Source organism: Lissotriton helveticus, chromosome 5_1 (genome assembly GCF_964261635.1).
Source record: "Lissotriton helveticus chromosome 5_1, aLisHel1.1, whole genome shotgun sequence".
Classification (NCBI taxonomy): Eukaryota; Metazoa; Chordata; class Amphibia; order Caudata; family Salamandridae; genus Lissotriton; species Lissotriton helveticus.
The window spans coordinates 374,241,308-374,265,999 of record NC_136065.1 but is presented as its reverse complement, the minus strand read 5'-3'; the positions used below and the strand labels follow the sequence as shown (position 1 = coordinate 374,265,999).

Sequence of the window (24,692 nt, the reverse complement as noted above, 5' to 3'; positions counted from 1 at the left end):
AATCTCTTTTAAGCTCAACGGGACTTATATACAAGATACATTTTCTAGGATATCAAGTTGATGAATAAAATCAAGGAATACCAATCAATATGAAACAATTACTTGAGCAATCTAAGCTCACCAGCAACTCATAGTTTAATCTTACACACTTTGAGCTTGCCTGTTTCTTTCATAGATGACCGGTTGGCCATACAAGCATATTATAAATATTAGATATATGAACTTTAAATAATTTAAGTGCATACTTAATGTACAGAAAGACTGAAAATAAATATGAAATACCATCCATCAGGCAAAAAGAAAGCAAAACAATGGGTATTAGAGTAAGGATAGAAGATGTTCCACATATTTTAATGCTTTTAGTTGTGTGAAGCCTAAAGCACCAGAAGGCTGATTTCAATTGCTGTAAATCAGTGTTAACAGAGGGCCGATGTAGGTGAAGCAGCTTAAATGTGATATTTTGGATTGTTTGCGTGCCAGTCCATAACGGATGGGTCAAGAGGACCCAATAAAGATCCACAATGTTGGAGGTAATGAGCTGGAATATAGTAGTGTATGCAAGTGTGGTTGCAGATAGTTTATATAATTTATTTTATGGAGTCATTGGTTAATAGTAGTTGTACACTGCTATATGACTTGCAGAATCAAAGTCGATTTTCTTTTGATGTTCAAGATAAATCATATATTTACATAGCTATTGGCTATACATAGATTTATTGTACTTACTGCCTATACATAAAACTATTTTAAGAAGGATTACAAATGTTTGGCGCTGAGTCTCACGACTACATGCCTAATAGTTTATAGATGCATAGGTAGTTTCAGGTGGCACAGATTTTCAGAACATCCACATGAAATGAACTTATGTAAATGGAGCTTACTGACATTCTCGGCAGTTATGCTAAAAATCTTTTTTTGATTGTGCCCGCCTGGAACTATGGGCCATATTATCAAGAAAGGGCGATACATTATCGCCACTTTTATCGGCAGGAAACTGACGCTAAAGCGGCGATAATGGGCTTCATAATATGCCCTTGTGAATTCCCATGGAAGCCTAGGTTAACACCAGAACCTGGGCTTCTATGGAAATTTACAAGGGCATATTATCAAGCCCATTATCGCCGCTTTAGCGGCAGTTTCCTGCCGATAAAAGCGGCGATAATGTATCGCCATTTCTTGATAATATGGCCCAATGTTAGATAGCAGGACTGATGAATGAGCAGATATTAGAGAATCATTTAAATTTGTAGAAGGAACAAACAGAGTAATATATTATATATATATATATATATATATATATATATATATATATATTATTTTGTACTTCTAGAATAAGGTGTCACAATATAAAGCTTTTGGTGGGGACACTTGAAAGTAACATTCACAAACATGCTGTCATGGAATGAGTAGTGAATATTTGTAAGAATATCCATGTTAAATGTTTCTGTCAAAAATAACCATCCTCTGAATGACAGCAAAAATTGTCATCACCCCTTAATTTAAAATCTCTTTTTGCACAGAAATAGAATTCATACATGACCACTGAGTTAGATTTAATGACCAGTGAGGTAAAGGATGACGGTGAAAGTTCAACAATGTGTCTTTACTCCAGAAATATAAATGAACATTTTTGGGGTTAGTTACAAGTTTGGAGCTAATGCTGTAATACATTCAATAAACACTGTAGTGATTAGTTGTCAATTAGCCATAGGATCTATTTAGGAATTCTAGAGGTACCAATAGCAAGTCCTTATGTTGCTGCTTTGAAATCCCTTTCACTCAATCCCCCCGACTACTGATTTCATATCGTAGGCATCCGTTTAGCTTTGACTCGTTTTTATATCTGTCACTTGAGCCATTCACAATTACTGTTCATTGATATGAATCCAGATCCTTCTTTCTTGAAATAGAATATTGCTCTTTTTTGTTTGGGTTATTTACATAATTTTTCAGCATATAGCACATCATACTACAAACTGTTGGTGAAAATAGAACACATACATTCATTACGTTGCCTGTCTACTTTTACGGTGGAAATTGTTTTACATTATTTAAATGTTTTGAATAGTTAGAAAAGATGGAATAGCAAGGACATAGTAAGGTGTGATTTCAAAGAAAATGACAAATAATAAAGAGAAAGGTAGGCTGCAGAAGTATCTGCTCAACATCCAATGGAAGAAAGACCCCATGATAAGATAATTCCAGTTGGGGATTTGAACAACATTCAGAGTTGACTCTTTCAGGAATTATCTGCTGCTACCAGACTAGGGTCCAACCTAGTCCCTCCCATTCAGTCACCCATTATTTCCAGTGATATTGTACGACTTAAGACAATGCTTCCTCTTGTCAAAAGTCACACAATCCAAACCAGTCATATATTTAAGGACTTTAGAAAAATATTAAGTCAACTATGCATGCACCTAGAATTGTAATACCAAATACCAAGGATAATGTAAATGAGTGATCTAGCCCGTATATCTCAGCTGTGGATCCTTCTGCTTTCTGCAACTAGCCACTCTAACCACAGCTGTGCCCTCCACAATGTCTCCTGGGTACGTTTTTAAGTACTGTAGTATACATGTGGCTTGGAAGAATACAAGGGCTTGTTGGTTTAGTTCTGATGCCACTATTCCTCCCCCACAAATCTCTGTCCACTGCTGATCACACCCTATCGCTTAGCTGTCCAATGTTGTTCACTTCTATAGAGTCATATCCCTCACTCTTTCTCTTACCTGTTCCCGGCAGATATCTAGCATTACTCCAGCACGAATCACACACCACAGCTCTGCGACCAGGGAGATGAAGATGTGCAGGATGTCAGCCCACCTGCCTACTGTCAACATGAGGATCAGGAGGCCGCCCATGCGCACACACACCGTCTGGTAGACCATTTGCTCGCTGGGATTCTGCTGCTGCTCCTCTGGTGGAAACAAACAGAAGATTCACTGGTGTTCCATGTCCATCCCTGTCACATACACAGAAGACACTGCTGTCTACATCCCTACTGCCCTAGACAGCTACAGTCACACTCAGTCTATCCACTGGCAAGCATTGTCCTGGCCTGTTTTTCCCATTTAATTAAGAAATAATCACAATGGAAATAAATAGGGAGTAAAAGATACACAGCACTCTGCCCAAGCTTCCACCTGCACTTCTCTAAGAATATGTTCAGATCAGTGGCATCAACACTGACGTCCCAAAAGAAGGGCTCCTGTTCTTTGTACGGCATGATCTAAAGAAGGTCTGTTAGGTGAATAATATATCCTTTAATTTATGTGAATTTAAAGAAGCATGAGTTTTCATAACGTGGCCCAAAATGTTAACATTTTGAAAATATATTTTATATATGCCTCAAGATACTCATATAAGGAAAGAGAATTTTCTTTTACACCCTAAATTTAGGAAGCAAAAAGTTCCCACTTGAAAACCTTACATGAAGCTCACTCTCCATTTACGAAGTATATTAGCGACACCTGCAACCAACGCACCAGTACACCTGCAGCCAGTGACACAATATTGACATTTATAGAGTGGTCTGAATGGTTGTGGATAAGCCTGTCCTTACCTTGCATGTATATCACTAGCAGGGTATAGCAGATGGTGAGCGGGGTCCAGAAGCGGACCGCCTCCGAGGTGGTGAGGAAGTCCTTGTTGATGAGCGAGATGGCAGCCACGTCAGCCACAATGAAGGTGATTTTCAGGGCATTGCAGAGGCCCTTGGGGATGCTGTGCCAGGTGGTCAGAAGAGAGATGCAGGCTCCACAGTAGCGCTCGCTGCTGTGGAGCTCGTACATGGTACACGTGTGCCTGCACAGTCGCCGCGAGTAGTACATGATCAGACTAGCCAGCCCCACAGCCAGCACTAGGTTCCAGGTGCGATGCGGAGCCCCCTCATGGAGGAAGTCTAGGCCACAAGTGATGCCACACCCCAGGGAGTACTGGCACAGGAGGAATAATTGGCTGCTGCTCTGTGTTGCCTAGGATTAGAGGACGACAAAGAAAGAGGAAAACAACCAATGAGTATTCATCGTGCTTCCTCAGTGGGCACGCTTACAATTGCTTTATGATTGTCCTAATACACCTAAGAACATTTTGGACAAATTGTGTTTTATAAGATCTATAGAAAGCTAAGCTTTATCTAGCACATCTCTTATAGATATTTGGAAACTATCTTTGTTTCTTGTCTGTTCCCTGTTGTGTGAAAAGCTAATACAATGCTCATTTCTTGTTATTGGAACTCATCATAGAGTAGGAGGGATACCATGTCAGGAGGGCAAAAGGCGCATTTAAAAAATATAACAAAGTATAATCTTACACAAACTGTACATTTATAACTCTGACTACAATCTTAGAGTGCTGGCTTTGAGGATTATGTGAAGCCCTTCCTCAGACAGTTGACTGCCTGAGGAAGAGACATCAGACTGCAGTAGCTAAATGAAGAAGTGGGTCTATGTGGACCTTAAAGGCTAAAAAATGATTTAGCAATCTAAAGTTATCCGCTCTTCCTGATTATGATTATTTCTTTTAAAAAAAGTAGGAATGAGTCGCTCATAAAAAGGTGCAAGTCAGATCTGACACCTTTTGGCTCTAAGGTTTGGGTTAATTTTCTTAGGTTTGTTATTTTGACTCAATGCTACTCTTTGTAATAGTTTTTTTTGATAATCAAATTTATTGAAATTTTAGAGCACAAATTCATAAAGGCATCACAATCAAGCAGAGTATCATACAGTACATACATGTGCAAAGCGACAAAGATCAGCGAATCAATAACAGGGAAGTTCATACAGAGGGTTAACCCAGAAGACAAGCAGTCCGTATCCACTCCTCAGGAGTACAGTTTGAACAATTTGCCCCATATCTTTTGAAAAAGTTCAGGGCAGCCCGGGCTTTGAAGAGGGGTTCCTCCTGGGTCCCACACCAGTCCACACCCCGCCTCCATCTCCGCACAGTGGGGGGCTTGGCCTGGGACCACAGCGCCGCTATGTCCCGCTGTGCCACCGCCACCGCCGGCCCAAGGAAACCCTTGTCGGCCCGAAACCCGTCTAGGCCATCAAACACACCCAAAATCAGGTGCAAAGGGTCATGGGGAATGGTCCACCCCAGGGTCTGTGAGAGCTCCACTTTCACACCCGCCCAGAATGGAGCCAGGGCAGGGCATTGCCACACCATGTGACAGAAATCCACGGGGGCATGGTCGCAGTGTCCGCAGGCTGGGGAGGGGCGCAATTGGGCTTTATGTAGGCGCTCCGGGTTGAGATAAGCCCAGTGCAAGTAGTAAAGTTGGTCTAAGTGCAGCTTCGACGAGGTCGTCAGGGTCTTAGGGCCCATAATGGCGTCCCTTCAATCCGCCTCCTCCAAGTGGCACAGCCATTCCTCCCAACGGGCTCGCAATGCGTCTAAGGTCACGGGGGTATTGTTCACAAGGAACAGTATATCCGGGAGACCCTACCCCTGCCAAGATTCCCCATCATCACCTGGGCCTCAAGAGGACTAAACTCGGGCAGGGAGGAGGGAGAGGGTAGGTGCACCCTCAGGGCATGCCTAAGCTGCAGGTACTTGTAGAATTGGGAGGGGTGGAGAGAGCAGCGCTGCTGGAGGTCTGCGAAGGTTCTGATATGGTCCCCCACCCAAACGTCCCCAAGAAGCGAGATCCCCATCGGTGGAAATCCTGGAGGGATGAGGTCTCCTGCAACCACGTGCCACACCACAGGGAGGTCTGCCTGGTGAGTGTCCGATCCCATCTCGTGTGGCGCAAAGCGGTGCGCCAAGCCAGGAGGACTGAACGAGTGATGGGGGGCAGGTCTCATGGCACGAGGGTTCCATACAAATAGGCCTAGAGTCGCGGAAAGTCCATCACTTGAAGCTCCAGTTGGTACGCTGGGTCGGACCAGCCGCCCGTGAACCAGTTGACTTAAACAGTCCGCTACTTTATTTTGCAAGACAGACAGGAAGGATAGTCGCCGCAAAAAGACCATGAAGGGCAGGAGGAAGTGGGCATGGGCCCGACAACTAGCCAGACTGGGCAGGGGCGAGGAAGTGGATAGGGGTCTGCACATAGAAAACGGAGGGCAGAGGGCAAAGGGGCAGGGCAGGCTAACCATGGTGGGCAGGCAGTATGGGCACTGGAAACACTACACACCATGGAGGCCAACAGTGAAACTATAATGGCATACACAAAGACAACGGAGGGAAGGTGGGAGGGGGTTCAGGGGCAGCATGCTGACCAAATAGGGCAGGTAGGAAGGGCTGTGGCAGCACAGGAGGCAATGCATGGCAATTGGGAGGGCTAGTGGCAGCATAACAGCCATGGTGGGCAAGAGAGAAGAGGCAGGGGCATGCACAAAGGACCATGGAGGACAGAAGGGAGGGAGTGGTGCTGGACACAGACAAGAGAGGCGCTTCACAACAGACCACGCAGGTCAGGCAGGAGGAGCAGTTGAAGCACAACAGAGTATGGAGGGCAGAAGGGAGTGCTGGCAAAATGGACCATGGGGGACAGGAGGGAGGGGATAGGGGCATGGAACTCCGACAAGCAGGGTGGAGGTGGAAGCCATCTGACCATGCTAGGCAGGTGGGAAGGGCAGTGGTAGCTCAACAGAATACTCAGAGTAGATAGGAGAGGCAGTGGAAGGTGCATGGAACATGGTGGGCAAAAGGGAGGGAGCAGGGGCATGCACACAGATGTAGGAGGGCTGGAGGAAGGAGAGTAGGGGCAGCAAGCTAGACACAGAGGCTAAGCAGGAGGGCAATGATGTGCATATAAATGGGCAATGGAGGGCAGGAGGAATGGGCAGGTACATCAAGGTAAATGAAGGGCAGTGGCAGCACATCGGAGCATGCAGGGCAGGAAGTAGGGATCTGGTGCATGAATTCAGACAACTGAGGGTAGGGAGGATGCGGATGGGTGCAATAAGCTAACTGTCAGAACAATGGCCATATAGGACTCTAATGAGGGAGCAAGGGTAGCAAGAAGGAGGGGGGCAGGAGCAGTAGGCTTGGGTGAGGGCAACACCATGCCAAGCCAGGCCCTGCAACCCCCACCACGTGCACGGCGATGGGCATCTTACTTAACATTAAAAAAAACTCTAGAAATTCACTGAAAAAAAGGTTACAGGGATGTTATAGTTAGGCTCAGATTTCACTCATACAAAACTAGTGAAATTCCGCAGTTATAGTTACCTGAGCTAATTAGAACATACACCCCAGTAATGTTCCGCTTATGACCTCACATATTATATCACTCATGACATGGTCAGTGACATCAATCAAATTACATCACTGATGATATCATCGAAATATCCCTCAGATACCCACTCACACCCCCATGTATCCTCTCATTCACCCACTCACTTGTCCACACACCACTCACATACACATTTACAGACCCAAACAACTACTCACACACCCACTCACTCATCCACACAGCTCCTAACTGTGAGAAGTTGGCCTGGTATATGATGTTCACTATTCTAGTGAGCACCTTGCACCAGTCCAAACAACCCTTATGGTGATGGTTGTAAAGTCAACCTTATAGACCAGCTATCCTAGTGGTAGCATGGACAAAGCAGTTTTAGGCTAAACTGAAGAGGGCATGTTAAGCCAGCTGTTTTACCATATGCAATCCTTTTTTTAATACCAAATGAAAGGACACCACACAGGTTATATATTCAAAATATATACGTATTTATTTCTAAACAACCCCTGACCTCTTTATGAGCACAGGAGCACAAGCGCATAACAAGTAACATATAATAACATACAAAAGTTGCACACGTATGGATAGGCCCTGGTGGCCCGTAAAACCATATACTAAAATAGTGGTATAAGAACCACGTCACGAACAATGGTAAGGCCTAGGGCCTTGGGAATCGCTGGGGCTACACTGGACTAACAGTAGTTAGGGAGCAGGAGGCCCACAGGATGCGGGTGCAGTGTCTAAATGCACACGCGTGCACACATAGAAGTCAATGAGTGCGTAAAGTTAGAAAGTTAGAGTTTTAGGAGTCTTCCGACTGGACTAGAAGCTAACCACTTAAAACTAGGACACTAGGGGTGTAAACCTCTACAGGAGCACCGCAGTACTCGCGTTACCTCACCCACAGGAAGCGGGTGCATAGGTGTCAAAGTGTGTCGGGTTTCGTCGTGGAGTTCAATGGAGCCTTTGGAGAAAAGATGCTGCAGGCGACCAGGAGAGAAGAGTCCGGTTGGATCCAAGGGCGGATCGAGGATGAAGAGTACCTGAAAGCAGAGGGGACAGAGTCTGGGTCACTAGCCAGTGACCAGGATGGAACCAGGAAGGAACCAGGCGATGTCGGGATGCAATCAGGTGCTGTCATGAAGATTGTCTCCACTGCCACGTGGACCAGGAGGTGTCGATGACAACCAGAAGCTGGGCACGGACGGTCCCACAAAGGCTCTCGCTGTTGGCGGTGTCGGTTCTCGATTCGGAATCAACAAGCCTTGGCAAATGCAACCCATACAGGAATCGAAGATGGCTCCTGGATCCGACCAGCAAGGTCTGATGGGCTGCTCCTTTTCAAGAGAGCAAGTGCCAATCTGGAGCAACCAGACCAGCATTAGAAATTTAAAGATTCGTCGTCGCAGAGGCCACTAGCCAACGGGCAAGTGACTGGACAGACGCGTCAAGCAGGAAAATGCAAACGGGCCCCATGCAGCACTCGGTGAGTGTGGAGAGGTGATTTTCGGTGCAATGGATGCTCGGGGCTAAGGCTTCTCAATCCCCAATGCACAACTTCTAGGGTGCCTTCGAAGCTGCACGGAAAGCGATTTGCTGGCTTTCCAAGATGGCCGGTCCCACGTCTCTCGTCTCCTCCACGGGTCTCAGCTTTGCTGTGGCTGTGGATCGGGCTGTTGGATGTCTGGAAGTCTGGTTCTTGTCAGGCTCTGTGTTCAAGCTCCGGCGGGAGCAACGACAAAGCAAACCATTGAGCGCTTGATGGTGCCTGCTTGCACAGGGTGGTCACTCCTTGACCACAAGGGAGATTCTTCAGTCTTCTACGTCGAGTAGGATGTCGAAGGGTCCAGAGTTTCATATCAGAGTTTCAGTCAGGATTATCTAAAGTCTTGGGACTCAGCTCCTACCTATATAACAAATCTAGGGGCTGGATTACCTGCTAGGTCCCTCCTATGGGTGGGACCCAGGAAGGGGGTGGTTACACCCCTTTCCCTTTGTCCAGTTTCGCGCCAGAGCTAGGGCTGGAGTGCCCCAGCACCGGTTTGAACTGGCCTAGGCACGGGACACCTTGTGTGCCCCAGGCAGTGTCTCGTTTCATTCAGCCCTCCCTGCCCCAATCCACTATCTCCTGTCTGGGGTGGTGCAAGCACCTCCCTGTGACAGGAAACCTATTGCCCAAGTCTCCCTCACTGGAAGGACTCCCAGCAGCAGGAGGTCAGACTTGTGTCTGTGGCAGCAGCATCCATTTTGTGATGCTGAGGCTCTGGTTAACTTTAACCGGGATTAATGGAAGTAACATGTCTTCTCCCTCTAGAAGGGTGGAATGCTACCCCCGTCGCCAGAATTGGCGAAGGGGTAGTATTCCAAAGCGTATGACACGGTACACAACATGTTTTGATAAAGCCAAACCAAAGTTAACATCTAACCGCGAGGTACATAATGCACTTAAGAGTATATGGTATGGCAATATCCTGGAACAGCTATAAGGACATGGTTCCGAAAGCTGCAGACAGGCTCAGCTCATCCTAGAGCACCATCTCACATAAAACCAAGCACTCTGCCTTCATGATTGTTAAGGCCTGCCATAGGAGTGACTTATAGGTGTATATGTGCCCAGATATAAGGTTAGACATAGGTATACTATATCTAAGCAAGGGGCGATTACACCAGCTTGCCCCAGGTGAGTGATCAGCCAGTTGTGTCAGTTTGGATGGCCAGCCAGGGGTGGCAAAAGATATGCTGCAGCCTCTGGTAGGCCTTGGATACACCTATGCCCTGGGTACCTATAGTACACTGTACAGAGGCTCATAAGGTGACCCAATCCCAATTGGTGATGTACCTAAAGTACATGGTGTGAATTTAGAGAGAGAACAGCAGGGTTGTGGGTCTGATTAGCAAGCCCACAGCCACATTAAGTCGAAAACCACTGAAGCAAAAAGCAAAAAATGGGGTGACAATAGGAAAGCAGACCCTACTCTCCTAATTACCCCCCCCCCCCCCCAACGCAGGGACATTAGACTAACCATGACCAGTTGAGTCTTCATGTTCAAAGTGGAAATACCTGCAGAGTCCATCTGCATTGCCATGGTCAGTCCCTGGTCTGTGCTCCACTGTAAAGTCCATCCCTTGTAGGGAAATGGACCACCTGAGCAGTTTGGGATTCTCACCCTTCATCTGATTTAGCAACAAGAGGGGCTTATGGTGTGTCTGAATTTTGAAGTGAGTGCCAAACAAGTATGGTCTCAACTTCTTCAGGGCCCAAACCACAGCAAAGGCCTCCCTCTCAATAGCTGACCAACGTTTCTCTCTAGGGGTCAGCCTTCTGCTAATAAAAGCAATGGGCTGGTCTTGACCATCTACATTAAGTTGTGAAAGCACAGCTCCCACCCCCAACTCAGAAGCATCTGTTTGGACAATAAACTCTTTGGAGTAGTCAGGATTCTTTAAGATAGGTGCAGAGCACATGGCCTTCTTCAGGTCATCAAATGCCTTTTGACAGCTAACTGTCCACTGAACCTTTTTTGGCATCTTTTTAGAAGTCAAATCATTGAGTGGTGTCACAATGGACCCATAATTCTTGACAAATTTTCTGTAGTCCCCAAACAGGCCCAAGAAAGCTCTGACCTGTGTCTGGGTGGTTGGAGGAGCCCAGTCCTGTATGGTCTGGATCTTACTCTCCAGTGGTTGAACCTGACCCCCACCTGCAAGGTGGCCCAGGTACACAACCTTACTCTGCCCTATCTGGCACTTTGTGGCCTTGATAGTTAGACCTGCCTTTTGCAGGGCCTCTAACACCTTCTTCAGGTGGATCAGGTGATCCTCCCAGGTGGAGGTGAAGACAGCAATATCATCCAGATAAGATGCGCAAAAGTCATCCAACCCAGTAAGGACTTGGTTCACCAACCTTTCGAAAGTGGCAGGTGCATTCTTCAAACAAAAGGGCATTACCACAAATTGATAATGTCCTCCTAGGGTTGAGAAAGCAGTTTTGGCCTTGGCATCCTCAGCTAACCTGATTTGCCAATAGCCAGCTGTCAAATCAAATGTGTTCAGAAACTTGGCAGAAGCCAATCTATCAATGAGCTCATCTGCTCTTGGAACTGGGTGAGCATCTGTCCTAGTGACAGCATTGACACCTCTATAGTCCACACAGAACCTCATCTCTCTCTTACCATCTTGGGTGTGAGGTTTTGGTACAAGGACTACTGGGCTGGCCCAGGGGCTCTCTGATGGCTCAATTACTCCCAATTCAAGCATTTTCTGCACCTCAGTCTTTATACAGTCCCTGACATGGTCAGGTTGCCTGTAGATCATACTCTTCACAGGCAGACTGTCACCAGTGTCCACCTCATGGGTGCACCAGTTAGTCTGACTAGGTGTTAATGAAAACATATGTCTAAAGGCCTGCAGAACTTGTCTGCAGTCCTGTTGCTGCTGATCAGTGAGGCTGCCTGCCAAGGCCACTCCATCAACTGAACCATCATCAGGGTTCTGAGTCAACAGGTCTGGGAGAGGGTCACTCTCTTCCTCCTGTCCCTCATCTGTAGCCACGAGCAAGCCCATGTCTGCCCTGTCAACATATGCTTTGAGTCTGTTGACATGGAGCACCCTGTGGGGGCTCCTAGGGGTGCCAAGGTCCACCAAGTAGGTGACCTCCCCATTTTTCTCAACAATGGTGTGGGGTCCAGACATTTGTCCTGGAGTGCTGCTGGGACCACTGGCTTCAACACCCACACCTTCTGTCCTGGCTGGTACTCAGTCAGCACAGCCTTTTGGTCATGCCAAGCTTTTTGAAGTTCTTGGCTAGCCTCAAGGTTTTTAGAAGCCTTCTCCATGTGTTCAGCCATCCTGGAGCGGAGACCAAGTACATAGTCCACTATGTTAAGTTTTGGCTTTTTGAGAGGTAACTCCCATTCTTCCTTCACCAGACATAGACGTCCCCTTACAGGGTGCCCAAACAAAAGTTCAAAAGGGCTGTAGCCAACCCCCTTTTGTGGGACCTCTCTGTAAGCAAACAGAAGGCAGGGTAAAAGGATGTCCCATCTTCGCCTAAGCTTTTCAGGTAATCCTTTTATCATCCCTTTGAGGGTCTTGTTGAACCTTTCAACAAGCCCATTGCACTGTGGATGGCGGGGTGTAGTGAATTTGTAATTAACACCACACTCCTTCCACATAGCAGTCAAATATCCTGACATGAAGTTTGCACCTCTGTCAGAGACAACCTCCTTTGGAAAGCTCACTCTGGAGAAAACTCCAAGTAGGGCCCTTGCCACAACAGGAGCTGTTGTGGTCCTCAGGGGAATAGCTTCTGGATACCTGGTGGCATGATCCACTACCACCAGTTTAAATCTGTGCCCAGATGCTGTTTGGGGGTCCATTGGTCCAACAATGTCTATCCCCACTCTTTCAAAGGGTTCCCCCACCACAGTTAGTGGTATGAGGGGGGCTTTATTGTGCCACCTGATTTGCCACTGGCTTGGCAGGTAACACAGGAGCGACAAAACTCCTTGGTATCTAATGACATATGGGGCCAGTGAAAGTGAGGGACAAGCCTGTCCCAAGTCTTGTTCTGGCCCAAGTGTCCTGCTAAGGGAATATTATGGGCCAAGGTGAGAAGGACGCCCCTAAATTGCAGAGGTATAACCAACTTCCTGGAAGCACCAGGTAGGGGTCTCTAGCCTCTGAATAAAGGAGCCCATCATCCCAATACACTTTATGGGTACCTTGAGCATTCCCAGCAGCCTCAGCAGCAGCCTGCTGTCTGAGGGGTTCAAGAGAGGAACAATCTAATTGAGCCTGCCTCAGATCTGCCCTGGATGGTCCCCCTGTCCCAAGAAACTCAACCTGATCAGGCTCAAGCTCTTCTGGGACAGTTCCCTCTTGGATCACAGAATCATCCTCCTGAGAGGGCTGATCCTCAACCTGAGGCAGGGGGAAGGCACTGCCTTAACCCTCTTGCTCTTTCTCTTGGGTTGTGTCTGGTCTATTGTTTCAAGATCCAGCACTGGTTCAGGTAAGCACTTTTTGGCCTGTGACCTGGTCACAGCAAGGACATGTGCTGAAATACCTAGCATCTCTGCATGAGTCCTATACTCCACTTCTGACCATACTGAGTTTTCTAGATCATTGCCCAAAAGACATTCAACGGGGAGGTCTGCACTTACCACAACTCTTTTGAGGCCAGTTACCCCTCCCCAGGAGAAATTAACAACTGCCACACTATGTGTAGTAGTGACATTGCTAGCATTGTTCACCAGGTAATTATCCCCCAGTACAATCTGTCCAGGGTCCACAAAGTTAGGTGTCACCATAGTGACACTGGCACATGTGTCCCTGTAGGCCTGAGCCACTTTGTCATTTATCAAAGGTGTCTGTCTGTACTTGCCCAAAGTATTGGGACTCACAGTAGTGGACATAGCCATGTCCACATCACAGGTCAGGACAGCCTGAGTGGGAATCCTGACTAGGCCAGGATCCACCTCAGTACCCATGGTTAACCCCACTATAGCCTTGGGCTGGGAACTACCACTGCTGACTGTACTAGGGGGTGCAGTTGCCTTAGGGGCTGCAGTGGCCGGGGCTGTACCTTTCTTGGTGCACTCACTAAACCAGTGGGAGGCAGTTTTACAGTCATTACACCAAGGTTTCTTTGGACCTTCTTTCTTTTTCTTGGAATTTTGGGACCCCCCCCCTCCTTAGAAGTATTTTGGGGGCCTGAAGAAGACTTCTGGTCTTTTTGCTTTTGATCTCCACCCTTTTGGTCTGCCTTCTTCTGATCACCACCTTGGTTCTGGGGCTTCTGCTTAACCCTGGTTCTGACCCATTTGTCTACCTTCTTTCCCAATTCTTGGGGAGAGGTCAGACCTGAGTCAATCAGGTGTTGGTGCAACAACTGGTTCTGACAATTATTAAGGATTTGCTCTATCATGATCAAATTATACAATCCTGTATAGTCCTTAACTTTACTTCCCAGTAACCAACCTTCCAGGGCCTTAGTGGCACAATCAACAAAATCTGTCCAGTCCTGAGTCTCTGTCTTCTGGGTATCTCTGAACATCAACCTGTACTGTTCAGTGGTTAGGCCAAACCCATCAATTAGGGCACTCTTCAGGACAGGGTTGTTATTAGCATCCTCATCACTAACTGTGAGGAGCTTATCTCTGCCTTTCTCTTCAAAGGAGAGCCACAAGTTAGCTGCCCACTGACTCTGGGGGAACTGCTGGACGTTGCAGTCCCTTTCCAAAGCAGTTATCCACTTATGGATGTCATCCCCAACTTTGAAGGGGGGCACTATCTTACTCAGGTGCCTAGAATTCTCATGGGACCTGTCTTTATCCTTAGGGATATTGCTGCCACCAGTGCGCCTTGGCCCACCCAACTTCTGCTCTCTAGCTAGGGCAAGCTTCTCTTTGGCAAGGGCAACTTCAAGTTCTTGCCTCTCAATCCTTAGATTAGCTTCCCTCATCCTAGCCTGATGCTCCCTCCTTTCAGGAGAGGTCACCCTTCTCTGAACAAGGGTATTGGATCCCCTAGAGGCATTAGAGTGGTGGGAGTCACCTGAGTGAGACCTCCTCCTCTAATATCCCATGTTAAGTCTACTGATGGGTCTGTATGGGTGTTCCTCATTGTCAGCCCCATGTAGGCTTAGGATAGCCTTGCTAAGTCTTCCTACTTGAACCTGGCTATCTTGGAAAAACTCTTCTTCAGAGCCTTCCTCGTTTTCATCTCCCTCCTCATTCATTTTTTTTGTTTGAATATGTTTTATTGGGTTTAATATGCAGGTAAATGGTACACAGTCATACAATTTCAGCATAACAAGACAGGAGTATATCTACGTTTAGTTACAGAGGAAACAAGGCAAAGTTGTAGGGTAAATCTGTAGCAACACTCTGCGCAGCAAATGACATACATATCGAGTCGTAAGACAGCGAGGTTGTAACTATTGCTGCAGATATCCTGTCTGCAGTGGGCGCAGTAGCAGCCTACTTGTGCAGGGCTGTGTATCTGTGGAACATCAGCAGGTGAAGTGTAGTAGGAGGTGGCATGCTCTGGTGGCCTCGTTCCGCGTGTACCCAAGTCTCGGTTCCCAGTGTGCGGCAGCGCCAGGCGCAAAGCATTCCTTAGTGTAGCGGGTACTAGGTGTGGCTAGACCTCCAATTCAACATATCCAATAATTCAACAAATACGGCAATCCGGGTCACCATGATAACTCCCAAACAAGACCTCTTCAGGAACAGGAGGTCAATCAGGGCTAAGAACAGGGTATTAAAAGAAAAACCAGGGTCTCAGGGATCGCGAAGTGATCGTGGAATAGGGTAGAAAGAAAAAGTGGGGGGGACAGGTCTCGTTAACAGATGTATAGCGTCAGTATGCGGGTCTACGTGTAGAAATGGGGGGCGAGTGCCCTGGTCAGTGATCAGCATGGTGGAAGTGCGGCATTATGTACTCGGTGGGTCCGGGGGGGGGGGTGGTCGGTCCGCCATGAACCAGGGAATGGTAGGGAGGTCAGCCGTCAGGCTCATAGGAGCCGAGGGGCTTGTGTGGTCCGGACATGTGGAGGTGACTCGCCTCACAGGTGCGCGCCCATCTCCCTCCTCATTCATGATAGTAGGATCAGATGCATCATCTGTAGAGGGTAAGACCTCTTCTGCCTGCACTGAGGGTCCCTGTCTAGGTGCCTTCTCAGCATCAGCCCTTTCTAGGACTTCTATCAAGTGGGAAATGGTAGGGTTAGAACCCTGTTTCAATCTCCTTGAGGTGCACAAGTGCCTCATCTCTTGGAAATTGAGCATTTCATATCTAGATGGTGCTCTTGGAGGGTCACCTCCCACAGGAAGAGCCATACTTGCCTCCCCTGTGGTAGACATGATTCTAGTGAGGTGGGGTGTGTGCACCTACCTACACTATGTGTTTACCTACTAGAACCTCTCTAGGAGCTGTAGTCAGGGTGTGCTAGGCCCTTTCCTCTACAACAACTAAGTTCAGTAGAACTTATGTATTTTAAGTCTTTGTTATATGTACCTAGGGTACCTAAAGTGATCTTTCAAATGATATCAAAGATTACAATTGGTAAAACAACAGCAAGCTCAAATCCCAACCGCTGCCACCAATGTGAGAAGTTGGCCTGGTATTCGATGTTCACTATTCTAGTGAGCACCTTGCATCAGTCCAAACAACCCTTATGGTGATGGTTGTAAAGTCAACCTTATAGACCAGCTATCCTAGTGGTAGCATGGACAAAGCAGTCTTAGGCTAAACTCAAGAGGGCATGTGAAGCCAGCTGTTTTACCATATGCAATCCTTTTAATACCAAATGAAAGGACACCACACAGGTTATATATTCAAAATATATATGTATTTATTTCTAAACGACCCCCTGAACTCTTTATGAGCACAGGAGCACAAGCGCATAACAAGTAACTTAAGATAACATACAAAAGTTGCACAAATATGGATAGGCCCTGGTGGCCCGAAATACCATATACTAAAATAGTGGTATAAGAACCACGTCATGAACAATGGTAAGGCCTAGGGCCTTGGGAATTGCTGGAGCTACACCGGACTAACTGTAGTTAGGGAGCAGGAGGCCCACCGGATGCGGGTGCAGTGTCTAAATGCACACGCGTGCACACATAGAAGTCAATGGGTGCGTAAAGTTAGAAAGTTAGAGTTTTAGGAGTCTTCCGACTCGACTAGAAGCTAACCACTTAAAACTAGGACACTAGAGGTGTAAACCTCTACAGGAGCACCCCAGTACTCGCGTTACCTCACCCACAGGAAGCGGGTGCATAGGTCTCAAAGTGTGTCGGGTTTCGTCGTGGAGTTCTATGGAGCCTTTGGAGAAAAGATGCTGCAGGCGACCAGGAGAGAAGAGTCCGGTTGGATCCAAGGGCGGATCGAGGATGAAGAGTACCTGAAAGCAGAGGGGACAGAGTCTTGGTCACTAGCCAGTGACCAGGATGGAACCAGGAAGGAACCAGGCGATGGGATGCGATCAGGTACTGTCATGAAGTTTGTCTCTGCTGCCACGTGGACCAGGAGGTGTCGACGACAACTAGGAGCTGGGCACGGACTGTCCCACAAAGGCTCTCGCTATTGGCGGTGTCGGTTCTCGATTCGGAATCAACAGGCCTTGGCAAATGCAACCCACGCAGGAATCGAAGATGGCTTCTGGATCAGACCAGCAAGATCTGATGGGCTGCTCCTTTTCAGGGGAGCAAGGGGCAGTCTGGAGCAACCAGACCAGCATTGGAAATGCAAAGATTCGTTGTTGCAGAGGCCACTAGCCAACAAGCAAGTGACCGGACAGACGCGTCAAGCAGGAAAATGCAATAGGCCCCACGCAGCACTCGGTGAGTGTGGAGAGGTGATCTTCGGTGCAATGGATGCTCGGGCTGGGGCTTCTCAATCCCTAATGCACAACTTCGAGGGTGCCTGGGAAGCTGCACGGAAAGCGATTCGCTGGCTTTCCAAGATGGCCGGTCCCACGTCTCTTGTCGCCTCCACGGGTCTCAGCTTTGCTGTGGCAGTGGATCGGGCGGTTGGATGTCTGGAAGTCTGGTTCTTTTCAGGCTCTGTGTTCAAGCTCCGGCGGGAGCAATGACAAAGCAAACCGTTGAGCGCTTGATGGTGCCTGCTTGCACAGGGTGGTCACTCCTTGACCACAAGGGAGATTCTTCAGTCTTCTAAGTCTAGTAGGATGTTGAAGGGTCCAGAGTTTCGTATCAGAGTTTCAGTCAGGATTATCTAAAGTCTTGGGACTCAGCTCCTACCTATATACCAAATCTAGGGGCTGGATTACCTGCTAGGTCCCTCCTATGGGTGGGACCCAGGAAGGGGGTGGTTACACCCCTTTCCCTTTGTCCAGTTTCGTGCCAGAGCTGGGGCACCGGTTTGAACTGGCCTATGCATGGGACACCTTGTGTGCCCCAGGCAGTGTCTCGTTTCATTCAGCCCTCCATGCCCCAATCCACTATCTCCTGTCTGGGGTGGTGTTAGCACCTCCCTGTGACAGGAAACCTATTGTCCAAGCCTCCCTCGCTGGAAGGACTCCCAGCAGCAGGAGGTCAGACTTGTGTCTGTGGCAGCAACATCCATTTTGTGATGCTGAGGCTCTGGTTAACTTTAACCGGGATTAATGGAAGTAACATGTCTTCTCCCTCTAGAAGGGTGGAATGCTACCCCCGTCGCCAGAATTGGTGAGGGGGTAGTATTCCAAAGGGCATGACACCTTACACGACATGTTTTGATAAAGCCAAACCAAAGTTAGCATCTGACCACGAGGTACATAATGCACTTAAGAGTATATGTTATGGCAATATCCTGGAACAGCTATAAGGACATGGTTCCGAAAGCTGCAGACAGGCTCAGCTCATGCTAGAGCACCATCTCACATAAAACCAAGCACTCTGCCTTCAGGATTGTTAAGGCCTGCCATAGGAGTGACTTATAGGTGTATATGTGCCCAGATATAAGGTTAGACATAGGTATACTATATCTAAGCTAGGAGTGATTACACGACCTTGCCCCTGGCTGAGTGATCAGCCAGTTGTGTCAGTTTGGATGGCCAGCCAGGGGTGGCAAAAGATATGCTGCAGTCCCTGGTAGGCCTTGGATGCACATATGCCCTGGGTACCTATAGTACACTGTACAGGGGCTCATAAGGTGACCCAATCCCAATTGGTGATGTACTTAAAGTACATGGTGTGAATTTAGAGAGAGAACAGCAGGGCTGTGGGTCTGATTAGCAGACCCACAGCCACATTAAGCCGAAAACCAGTGAAGCATAAAGCAAAAAATGGAGTGACCATAGGAAAGCAGACCCTACTCTCCTACACTAACACATGCAGTCACTCACCCATACAGGCACTCACAGACGTATTCACTCTCCCATACAGCCACAGATTCACCCACTCATTCTTCCATATAGGCACTCAGACACCCACCCACTCACTCACCTACAAACTCATACACCCAGTCACACACCTAGAAAACCACTTTCACACCCACTTACAACCCCATACAAGTACTCACACATCCACTCACAAACCCACACAACCACACCCACCCACTCATACATGCACTTTCATAGAGTGCTTATAGGAAAGAAAATCTTTTTCCTGAATGTTTGGCCACATGTGGAAGGATAAAGCAGCCAATCAGAGAGATGGTAAAGAGGCTTTGGCCCCAGTGGGAATGAGGACTAGATGGAAGTACTAAAACAAATAAAGCCATTGAATAGAAAGCAAACAAACATAGGAGTGACAAAACAAAAAGGCAATTGAAAGCAATGGGAGGAGCTGCTCCCTTGGTCAGCTGTAAAGATGTCTCCAATATGTCTTTTGCAACAGGCAGATGCCCTTTCTGGCATGCTTCTATCTAAAAAGGCCCTTTACTTTTTACCACCAATTCCCGTTTTTCCCTTGAAAAGACTGGAGGGTGCTGGTTTACAAACTAATTCCAGTGTTGCCAGATAAGGATGTATATCGAAAGTAACATAGTAACACAACGACAAACATCTAAAGCGCAATGGCTTGCACCCCAAAGCCTCCAAGCGTTAACAAGATAGAGCAATGTGTGCTGCCTTGTTATCACTCTCAACTCAACTCCTCACATGTTGCCAAATTCAAGGAGGGCTATTTTCTTTCATCCTAGCTCCACATTGCCAGAGACCAGGGGGGATTTTTTTCAAATAAATTCTAAGCCTTTGGGAACATGTAAGATGCCCTGTGTCACTTTCAAACCCGCGTTAACCGAATGTGGAAGGATTACCACAAACCTACCTTGCCCAAGGGAAGAAGATTTTTCAATGGTCCCTGCCCAGCCTGGCCACTGGTGCCAGGAGGGTTAATTAATACCCCTCCCTTCCTTGAGAGAGAGACAAGGAGAGGAGAGGAGAGAGAGAGAGAAATAAAAGATGCACACCTAACTGCTTCTGTGGCTCAGATTTGTGTACGGAGGCTACTGGAGCTCTGACACTCTTCTGCCCTGCTGTCAAATTGCAAAGAGGACAGCGGGACAGTTGTGAACTGTCCGGGTCTCCTTGAACTTTGTAGCAAGCATTGGCATATCCAATAGGTCTCGCCTTTTGGACCTTATAAGTATTTAGTTATGCAGCAGAATATCCTTGGTGCAACAACACCAACTGTTACATGGCTAAACACCTATAAGGTCCCAAATGTGAGACCTATTGGATATCCCACTGCTTGTTAGGTCTGGTGCGTGTCTCATCTCTGTAAAAAGCTCTCTGCTATCATGGCTTATGTCTCATGCACTGGAATGAACCAGTATTGAGGGGGTGACCTTAAACGCTTTTTTAATAGTTTTAAAATTGTATATTATCACATGCTTAGGTTTATCTTGTTTATTTTTGTTAGTTTATAGATAGTTGAATCATTATTTTGTGTATATTTATGGAAGGGGGATGTGTTATAATGGCTTACGTCTCCTGCACTGGATTGGAATGGAAGCGCCTTGAGGCTCCATGTTGTTCAAGTGGGAGCTTCTGAGATGGTCAGCTGTTCCTCGTCAGCAAGGGGGCGACCCCTGGACTGCAGCTCCAATAGATTATACGTTTAAAACGCGGCAGAAACGTGTCGCTGTGTCTTCCTTACTACACCCTCCGAGCACCAATGCCTACATCTACAACGCGCCCTGTGCTCTCCGACATGTTTACTATGCCCACGAATATACAGACTGTGTCATGGTTTAGTGGGATGCTCAGGAAAACCAAATAAAGGTGTTCACTGTAAAGGTGACCACCTCCCCCAATCTCCTGACCCACAATCTTGGATGTTAACAGCTCTTGCGAGGCTGATCACCAATCCACTGGTTACCGTGCGTTGGTCCTGGTGCGGGCACTTCCCAGGCACCAGCCTTTCGATTCTCTCCTGCTGGTGGGATTTTAGTGACTAAGTTCAAGAATAACATGCTTTAATTAGAAGCGCCCCACCCCTTCGGTCCTTCACACGAATGTGATTGGACAGCCAGCTGCATGCATGCCCCACAAAGTAAACCCTCAAAGACCCTTTAGGAAACATCTGCCAGGCATTTATGGAGTTCAGAACTGGACACACACAGGCAAGTCTCTGCCGAGGGGCAATTCAAGGACACAACTTTCAGCTCCAGCTCTACAAAAAGAGCACAGCATTTATCTGATCTTATCACACTGAAAATATGTGGATTAAAAGAGGGTGTGTCATGTCGTTTGTCACTAGGGTTGCAAGTAGTAGACCAGAGTTTAAAACGCGTTTTGTCGCTGCCAGCTCGGTAGGGTGTTATGGGGTGGAAGGTGGAGGCGAGGCGGGTTAGCTGAGGTGTAGTGAAGCTGAGTTGAGTGTACTAGAGATGGGAGCGAGAGTATGCCTGCTATGGAGGCAATAGGAAGAAGCATCAGGTGAGCGAAAAACTCAGGGGAGAGAAGTGCACGAGGAAGACATCGATCACGATCGCGGGGACGCACTCTGTAGTCGGGTGGTGATGGAGTGAGGCACGCTGCATTGGAGAGGCGTAGAGAGGCGCTCGCGCTTGTGCGCGTAATCGCAAGCTGGTGGCTGGGAAAAGCAGCCTTTGGTAGCACTTCGAAAAGCAACTGACTAAATGTCTCGGCCAGGCCAGCGCATGTGCTGGATCAGGCGAGACCTAAAAAGGAGGAGGAGGCTTCTCATAGCTTTACCGCTGCTTTGTTTGCAATTTAAGAACAGTGCAGTAGAACACCTATGAGCTGCTCTGGACTTTTTCACTGTCTGTTTCCAACATTGAAGGAGGCCGCTCAGAGCTGTCCCACTGCCCTTTTCTCAAATGTGAAAAGGGCAGTTAGTCATTGTAAGCTGGAAGTCCTTGTTCCTGTTGATGTTCATCCATTTTGTTAGTAAGCATAATTTGTGTTATTTCTATATTATGTAATATGGCATTGTTAAGAGAAAATGTGTTGATGTTGGATAGCGCATTAGATGTTGTTGAAAGTTGTGGTTAAGTGCATAAGCAAACGTGAATAAGATACTTTAACTTGTGAATTTCATTCCTTCTGAGGTTTTGTGCTGCAGCCACTATTACACCCCTGTCGACCTTATCTTGATTTTTTTTTACGTCAGGGTATACAATAACCCAATAAAATGCTACAATTAGTTTTTTATTACAAATGCAGTCTGAAGTCAGAATGAGCTGTAAAATGAACATTTCTTCACTACTCACTTGTAATAAATGATGACAAGTAAGGTTGTCGGAGTGCTACCTTTTCTGTACAGTGCTGGTTGAGGATTCCTTCCTCATGACCAGACCGAGGGGCCGAGTGGTCAGAAGAGAGAGTGGCCAGAGAGAGTGAGTAGTCAGCACGTGCACCCCACCCAGCTTCTAGCCTCTAAAGAAATATATGTTGCTGTTGACAGACCTAACAGAACAACAGTTGCCAGCCAGCCGATAGCCAGCCAAAACCTCCCCTCCTACTACCTTTACCGGGCCAATACCATAGGGACAGTTGCATCAAAGCCTCCTGCCTTGAGGTGTTGCATCGATGAAGTCTGCCTTTATCCTTGGATAGATCATCACCCAATTATTTAACCCACACACCTTTTGGAATGCAATGCCCATTCCCATTCATTATGTGTCAGTATGAAGGCCATTGCTCTGCTCTCGATTACACAATGGTAAAAGCCACTGTATAGTTATAGTTCAGCCGCACTTTCCATTGAAAAGGATTTTTTTATTTGCTTATCCCTTTTGGCCTTGTGGATACATCTGCATGAAATTTAGCAATCGCTTGGCACTGTCAGCTAAGGTATGGCATGCTAATATTCATACAGATCTAAGCAGGAGAAAAATGTAAGAGGGCAGGAGGGTGAGATGTAAGTGGACAAGAAGTGTGTTGCCTTTTTAGCTCCCCTAGGAATTTTTGCTCACCCATACAGTCGAAACGGCTGAAGGAATTTACACCAAACTTGTTATGAAAGTAAAACTTTACTCAGAAAGTGGGCCTTCGATGGTTTGGTGTAAATCTTTTCAGGAGCTTTTGAGATTCAAGCATTTTAAAAGGTTGCAAAACTGGTTTTAAATAGTTAACACTTCTGTATATCTCTGCTGTTTGGGATTCTCTGATCCATGGCATGTCTAGAAATTAAAAAAAAAAGGAATTTGATTGAATAAGCGAGCCAATTTCTCTCATTGTCCATTTCCGAACCACAGTGCCAAGGTGCAAACAGAGTGATCTGATTGGCTGCCAGGGCCGGAATGGCTACCGGGCAGTTTGGAATGCTGCTGAGCTGGGGGCTGATTTCATTGATGGGGACCCGCGTTTACTAAACGAAATTCGTTTTGCTTTCATTATTTCGAAGCACACACAGGTCTCCATGAACGAAATCAGCCCCCACCGCAGTGAAATCAGCTACCATCTTGGAAGCATTCCAAACTGCCCGGTAGTCAGTCCAGCCCAGAAACATTTCTCTTGCGGAAGCCATTTCAGGATGTGAGGTACTGTCCTAGTATCCTGGAAAAGAAAAGCCCATGTTGGGGGGCAGGGTACCTACACGCTGACCTCTGGTTCATAGTGAGGGAACCCTCAAAGTGCTCCACATGGAGCAAATGAGCTGTGGAATGCAAGGTATACTTCTGGGAAGTGTGGATCCCAAAGACCTAAGATGGCAGCCAGGGACCTTTCTCAATACCGTGGAGTCTGTCTGCCACTCTAGCTGTCGGGGATCCTTGATTCCCAAAAGGGTACAGAAAATCCAGCCAAGCTTCTTGCCTGGGTACCTAAATTCAGGGGAAGCTTCTCCAACGGTTGTATCTCCAATTTCAGATTCGTGGCTCCAGGAATAGAACCGCGAACCTCCCATATGGTGACCTGGTTCGGAGAAGCTTACATTGGGTTGGTGGTACCCAGGTATAACGCTTGCTATGGATTCATGGTTCCTAACTAGGAACAGCGAATCCCATAAAAGAAAAACACAAAATAAGACCAGGCCAAACACCAACCTCTGTGGCCCAACCCTCATCCGCAGGGCTTGCATTCTAGAAGTTCTATGCCTGGGGCAAGTTTAAAAAAAGCCAACAGCATAAAACCAAAAGCTGTGTGCACCAAGAGTGTATTTGCCTGTGTTGAGCTGGGTGCAATGCCTGGCATCAGGTCATGATATAAGCCCAGCTCATGCTGAGCACAGCCAAAGTCAATACTCAGCTGGGGATGGCTGTCCTCGGGTAGGTGGGCAACCATGCAAAGTGAGGGATGGCTGCCTGCAGGCAGTTTGGGTGCAGAGCCTTGCCATAGGCTACAGTGAACCTCTACTATGCACGGCCAGGGAAAATGGGCAGCGGGGTTGGAACAGGTTCGAAACTCGGAGTTGGTGATATGAGTGATTGTGATTGGGCTTACAAACATACGTGAGATGCATTTTTGAAAGGAGAGGAAATCATTATTGAGTGTATTACAGGTGTAGAAAAAATGCTTACTTTCAACTTCCAAGGAACTGGATTGGCAGCTGTTATTTAGCTTTAATGTTTACTA

General features: G+C 47.2%; 1 protein-coding gene across 2 annotated transcripts in view; it reads right to left on the bottom strand.

Moving 5' to 3' along the window:
• The window catches only part of TMEM82 (transmembrane protein 82), a 108,522-nt gene that overhangs the window by 873 nt on the left and 82,957 nt on the right, over positions 1-24,692 (bottom strand). For both annotated transcript variants that reach the window (XM_078642524.1, XM_078642525.1), the window contains 2 exons: positions 3,566-3,977; positions 2,733-2,920 (listed from right to left, as the gene is read on the bottom strand). In XM_078642524.1, coding sequence (XP_078498650.1) covers positions 2,733-2,920; positions 3,566-3,977 — 600 coding nt within the window. The remainder of the gene's footprint in view (positions 1-2,732; positions 2,921-3,565; positions 3,978-24,692) is intronic.